The sequence below is a fragment of the Pocillopora damicornis genome, chromosome 11 (assembly GCF_964200805.1).
Source record: "Pocillopora damicornis chromosome 11, jaPocDami1.2, whole genome shotgun sequence".
NCBI lineage: Eukaryota > Metazoa > Cnidaria > Anthozoa > Scleractinia > Pocilloporidae > Pocillopora > Pocillopora damicornis.
Window position 1 is genome coordinate 15,148,886 of NC_142680.1, and position 6,777 is coordinate 15,155,662.

General features: G+C 39.5%; 1 protein-coding gene across 1 annotated transcript; it reads right to left on the bottom strand.

Annotated features, from left to right (window-relative positions):
* Positions 1 to 229: 229 nt before the first annotated feature.
* LOC149037758 (uncharacterized) lies at positions 230 to 4,441 on the bottom strand. The gene is made up of 2 exons (XM_089186384.1): positions 1,652 to 4,441; positions 230 to 1,144 (listed from the first exon to the last, which is right to left on the bottom strand). The coding sequence occupies exons 1-2, from the start codon at positions 4,439 to 4,441 to the stop codon at positions 1,094 to 1,096; spliced, it is 2,841 nt and encodes a 946-aa protein (XP_089042510.1). The 3' UTR covers positions 230 to 1,093.
* Positions 4,442 to 6,777: the final 2,336 nt, after the last annotated feature.

The window sequence follows — 6,777 nt, forward strand, 5'->3', positions numbered from 1 at the left end:
CTCTCCTCCGATTAAATTCAAATCTTTCACAATGCTTTTCTCGTCTCTGTTTGATTTCCCAGTTAAATATCTACATCACTGTTTGTTTCAACTTAAATTTCTTTCGTATTATAGAGTCTAACCCTCTGTTCTTTTCCTTGACCCTTTAACTCCCATGAGTGACCAAGATAGAATTTCTCCTTACAATATCAACACAGAATCAAGCAGAAAAGTGAGGAGAATTAGGGAACTACGGGCTGATCCAATACCAAATGCTCCAAATTGAAATCATAAGTATTTTATGGCAGACAGTAGGGAGAATTACCAATGAGATCTTGGGAGTTAAAGGGTTAATTCTGGCTGATTGTCACGTTCATATCCTTCCAACTGTTTGCACTCTTCTGTTTGGCGTTAGTATCTCGCGCAATGTTTTCTCCTAATTTTAGCTCAATAATTCGCTCACCGTTTATCTTCTTCTCTATTTGTTAATACTTTCCTTTTAGTATATTGCACTCTGTTTGTTCTCTTCTCCACTTAACTTTTAGATTAACATGTAGCGCCCTGTTCTCAACACTGTTTGATTTTCGCGGTAATTCTCAAGCATTTTTCTCTTCTCTGTCTGATTTTTACATAATTACCTTCTCTTTTTTTTTTTTGATTGTGTCTTCAGTGTCTCGGCACTTTTTGTTCCCTCTTCTGTTAGTTTGTTATCATCTCCTGCACCTGTGAACAGTCTTAATCACTCTTCAATGATCACGTGTGCGTCCAACGGGAGAATTGAAAACAGAATTATAATGATTTAAATTAAGAATTAATTTTGAGTTTTGACGAAACTTTGCCAACATTCTCACATTTTTATACATTGAGCTAATTTGCTGCGTTCAGTTTCCCCATCCGAATTTATTGTAGTTCCCTTTTGATAATATAATTAATAGATCAAACAACTTAATTGCAGGTTTCATCGTCGCTGCCTTTCGATTAAGCCCTGCCTACAAAAGCACGCAAAATCTACTACTTGACTAAATAAAAAAATTAAAAATGTCTTCGCAAAGTAATACCAGTGTCCATTGAACGACAATGTTTAGGAAGAAGAATCTTTGTGTAGGATCAGTAGTCACTCTATTTCTTCTCCGCCTCGTTGTTGTCCTCCTCGAGTTCTTCTTTCCTGAAAAAATATTATAAATTTGTCACTATTTCAGCTTTAAAGTAGACGGAACAGATTTCCAATTAAAGAAATTACTTTCTTCTTCAATGCCATTGGGTATATGATTGTCCAAACTTGTCGAACATACCTTGTTTGATACGAAAGTGACTTTAAGATTGTTAATTTATTGTTATTTTTGTTGATATTTTACAGATAAAGTGAACTTTTTCAGCTTCTCAAGTTACCTTCATCGTCATAGCGTTTAGTATCGCATCGACTTTGACTAATTATTTCCGAGTATATTGCATACAAAAGAAACGCTTATTCAAAGCCAATTTTAAAAAGGCTTCTGTGAAAAAAATTGTGGCTCCGATTGCGAGATAAAATCAAGTTCTTTTTCCTGGCATTTTATGGATGAAAGACAAAGACAAAAAACAAACAAAGAAATTACGACAACTAAGTGAACTGAACAAGTTCAGTGTGCTAATCGGTTTATCGTAGAAAATTGCTCATTAAAATCAGACTTACCCTTTTTTCAAATGTCACGTAATCTCCCATCAACACAAACGGGGCCCATTGGGAAGGTTTGGAGAATCCATTGCTTCTCAACCACTGAACGGCCTGGTGAAGAGATTCACTGGCACTTTCTCCACGCACAAGGTGTTTATAGAAACATTTCATGAGCTTCGCCGTTGCTTTGTCTTCCAGAGCCCACGATGCTACCAACACTGAACGTGCACCAGATGCTAAGAATGCTCGAGCGATTCCAATAACTCCTTCTTTTTTAACCAATCCACGCCCACTGTGACAACAGCTGAGTACTACCAGTTTAGCTCGCACTTGAACTCCTTCAATGTCGGACATTGTCAGGAGGTAGTCTTCCTCTTGTGGAGTATTGTTGGTAGTACATTGAGGAGAGAGGGCAATCTCTCCTCTTTCGGCATTTCCATGTGCGGCAAGATGTATCAGACTCACTGAGGGTATTGCTTGAAGAACCGCCTGCTTTGTTGCGCGACTTCCCAATAAGGGCTGAACACCCAGCAGTTGACCAACCATCTCTGCTTCCTTACTTGCAAAGAACAATGGTATAATGTCAGTGAGATGTCCATTGTATTGCACTTTGCCAACCGTAGGATCACCCACAACCAGTCCGCCAGTTTGACTGTGATAGTCTGTTGGACATTCTTGAATGAGACCGAGAGTTGTCAGTGAAGGGACGATGCGTATTCTGTACTTCTCCGATAAATACTTTCCGCCTTGTTCATCACGCAAGGCAGCAAATGGGACTCGGTACGAAAAACGATCCGGTACAATGATGATTTCGGGCTCTGTGAGCAAATCTGCCACAGGTGCGACGATCCACTCGTAGCACAAATGATGACTTCTTCCGGTATCTTTGGTTTTGTCACCTCGCAAATTTGCTTGGCTCTCTTCATGAAGAGATGTCGTCACGTTGTCATCCAGCGATCGGTCTTCGCAGTTTGCCGTGGGTAAAACACCAAAGCATTTGGCGCTCTTTTTGAAAACTCCTTCCACTTCACAAACTTGCTCAGCGATAAGAGTGTCTATTTTCACTTCGTCTGTTTTTCGAAAGAAAATGTCTCCATTTGCTTTCAATACCCAGAGAAGAACTTGCCGATCTTCATACGAAATGTACAAAAAAACACAGTTACTTTCTCTTCTCGCGATGTTTTCAATCCCGAACCATGATCGTGGATCAGCTGAGATGTGGCTTTCAGAGGAGTATTTGTCTGCCATGAGTTCTGCGAGGACACTTGCTCGTCCCAGCTCCTCAACATAGAGAGCATCTTGAAATTTTCCAGTATTACAAAGGAGGTGAGTGAGTAACTTGAAGGGAAAAGTACCGTGTTGCTCTAACAGAGAAATTTTAAGTCCACTGTTTCCTTTCTGAAGATTTCTGATTTGTTCATATTTTTCAATACCTTGCAGAAGATATTCCATTGCCTCCACATCCTCTAACTGCGATATCTTTAACATCGTAATACTGAGAAGACTTTGAAACTCAATCATTTTGTGTCCAATTTCGCTGCTTATGGAACGAGCTTTCTGTAAATAATATGCTGCCTTATCATATTCACCAAACGATCGGGATAGACGTCCAACGCTTAGGTATAATTGTGCCTCACACTTTCTATTGCCACATTCTCTGCTGATTGTGATCACCTTCTCACAATGTTCTTTTGCCTTCTGCCTGTCATTTACAGAATCAGCGACATTTGCCAAACTTACGTTAGCCATTGCTTCCAGTTCTCTGTCACCAATTGCAATACTGACGCCGACTGCTTTGTCCAAATGTTCTCTAGCTGGCTGATTTTTCTTAAGCTCGAGGTACACTCTTCCAAGTTTTAAGTATGCTGAACCTTCTTTTCCTCTGTCGCCAATTTCTATCGCGATGGCACGTGCTTTCTCGTGATATTCTTTAGCATTCTGATATTCGCCAAGGGAATCAAACACACTTCCGAGGATCCCGTATGTTGTTCCTTCTCCTCCTCTGTCGCCAATTTCTTTCGCGATGGCAAGTGCTTTCTCGTGATATTCTTTAGCATTCTGATATTCGCTAAGGGAATGAAACACATTTCCGAGGTTCCTGTATGTTGTTCCTTCTCCTCTTCTGTCACCAATTTCTATCGCGATGGCAAGTGCTTCGTCGTGATATTCTTTAGCATTCTGATATTCGCCAAGGGAATCAAACACACCTCCGAGGTTCCCGTATGTTGTTCCTTCTCCTCTTCTGTCGCCAGTTTCTATCGCGATAGCAAGTGCTTTCTCGTGATATTCTTTAGCATTCTGATATTCGCCAAGGGAACGAAACACAGTTCCGAGGTTCCCGTATGTTGTTCCTTCTCCTCTTCTGTTGCCAATTTCTATCGCGATGGCAAGTGCTTTCTCGTGATATTCTTTAGCATTCTGATATTCTCCAAGGGAATCAAACACATTTCCGAGGTTCCCGTATGTTGTTCCTTCTCCTCCTCTGTCGCCAATTTCTATCGCGATGGCAAGTGCTTTCTCGTGATATTCTTTAGCATTCTGATATTCGCCAAGGGAATCAAGCACTCTTCCGAGGTTCCCGTATGTTGTTCCTACTCCTCCTCTGTCGCCAATTTCTATCGCGATGGCAAGTGCTTTCTCGTGATATTCTTTAGCATTCTGATATTCGCCAAGGGAATCAAACACACTTCCGAGGTTCCCGTATGTTGTTCCTTCTCCTCCTCTGTCGCCAATTTCTATCGCGATGGCAAGTGCTTTCTCGTAATATTCTTTAGCATTCTGATGTTCGCCAAAGCCGAACACAGACATATCCGAGTCTTCCATAGGCCAGTCCTTTTTTTCTTTTGTGACCAATTGTTTTCATGATGGTGAACGCGCCTTTAAAGAGTTGCTTTGCCTCTACAAACCGACTTCGTGCTATATATATGTCTCCCAGATCGAAGATTAGTCTCCAAGCATGGTTAAATGTGTCAAGAAGTTTGACGGCATGTCTTTCTGCATCTGCGTAACCAGAGATGGCGTAGTACGCATTGAATAGTATATCGGAGATATCAAGGTGACTACCAGAGTCAAGGTTTTGAAGTAAAATTACACATTCATTACACAACTCAGTCGCTCGTAAGCCACGATCAGTGTTCAGAAGAAATATGACGACATTTAAACCTATCTGGACTGATTTTAGGATTTCTGCAGCGTTACTCATCACGGCTCTCTCCTGTTTGTTGTCGTAGGAAAGAATCAACAAAAAAAGGAAGCTTAAAATAAGAAACACTGATAAATGTTGGAGTTTATAAAGTGTTTTAGGGAATTTGTGGTTGTCTTCCTTCTTCCTTTTTACAGATATCTTAGCGCAACATTCCTTTTTCACTTTTTTTGTCAGACCAGATCAGTGTATCATCCGGGTTCAAATTACAACAATCGTATAGGGGATTTGGATACAGCTATCAAAAAAGTTTCACCAGTGGAACAGCGGTTAATTTACCAATCGTGATATGTTTGGATTCACTCGTGACGAGTAAATGTGAAGCGTAAATTTTACAGAAGGCGAGCGTGATTACTGAATTTATGAACCAATAAGGGGCGTGATTTGCCTCCTGAAATGTACGTTTCTCGTCAATTTCTTCTTCCATCAAACTTACTCAGCTCTGATTTCTATTTTTATTTGTTTCAAATCGAAGCAAATCAATATATCTTAAATCGATCCGGAGATATCCATCTATGTGACGTAGATCTAGTTTCGTTGCGTGGTGGAAAATTTGATGGACATAATTTCAACCAAAAAAAAAATCACATTCTACAATTAAACTAAGTATAAAAATATTAAATTGTGCCCAGATGAAGATATTTGTGCAAGATTTGTGTTAGTATTTCTAACCGTTTGTCCCATAGAGATCAAGCCACCATGTCAGTCTTGGATGAAGATATTTGTGCAAGATTTGTGTTGGTATTTCTAACCGTTTGTCCCATAAAGATTAAGCCGTCGTGTCAGTCTTAGATGAAGATATTTGTGCAAGATTTGTGTTGGTATTTCTAACTGTTTGTCCCGTAGAGATCAAGCCAGCATGTGAGTCTTAGGTGAAGATATTTGTGCAAGATTTGTGTTGGTATTTCTAACCGTTTGTTCCATAGAGATCAAGCCGGCATGTCAGTCTTAGAAACTTGAGATTTGAGATGAAGAAATTAGAACATGTAAGTGTCGTCAATGATTAACCACCCATCAATTATTTTGAAAAAGACATTTTTTGGTTAATACAGCATAAATTTGGGCAAAGAGCAAAGATTCCACCCAGCGTTTTAATCGCTTACAAAATTCTTTGTTTTTCAGGCGAAGGAAAATCTTTCTATTTCATTCAATTACATGCGCGTTACTTCAGTCACTGATTTACCAACTTCTCCAAATTTTTTGTGTCGTTAAATAATCAAGTTTATTGTTTTTTTTAGAGGGCACGGTAACGAATCCTGCAATCTGATTGGTTCTTTACCCGGTCAGTATTTTCCTATCTCTGCCCACGGGCCACGGTAACGCTTTCGTGAGTCTCCGAGTACATCCCAACTTTCGTTGTCATTTTTCATAAATATACCTCGTTTTCCGGCTGGGCAGTATTTTAAAGCAAACAAGTCGGTCACTACCTCAAGCCGATAAATAACTTATGAATCCTCTCTTTTCTCTCTCTCAAATCACTTTGGTTGACAGAAAAATATTGGTTTCAGAATGAATTTGTATAAACAATAGTGTCATTACGTTGGTTGACAAGCGGCCTAAAAACTGTCTGCAATTAATTTTAATCGTTCACAAAAAGTACCCAGAAAGTTAAAACGTGAGGTATTTGATTACAGTTAAACTGAACGATGGAACTTTAATTTAATATCTGAATTTTCTCGAGAAAATTGTTAGTAGAGAAAGAGCGAGCAAAGTTTTAATTTAAGTTCTACAACAAATATAGGCTCCCGGTGAGTCTTTCCAATTCCGTTCAATTTGGACATTTGTACCGTAAATTACACAACAGAAACTGAAGGAATTTTTTGAGAAAAGGCCGCATTAAATTCCCTTGTGTCTCGTTGGAGTGTGCCGTTCGAATTTAGTTTTTGTGAAGGAAAGACCAGATTTACACACGCCATTGCAGCAAACAAACGAGCGAACTCTC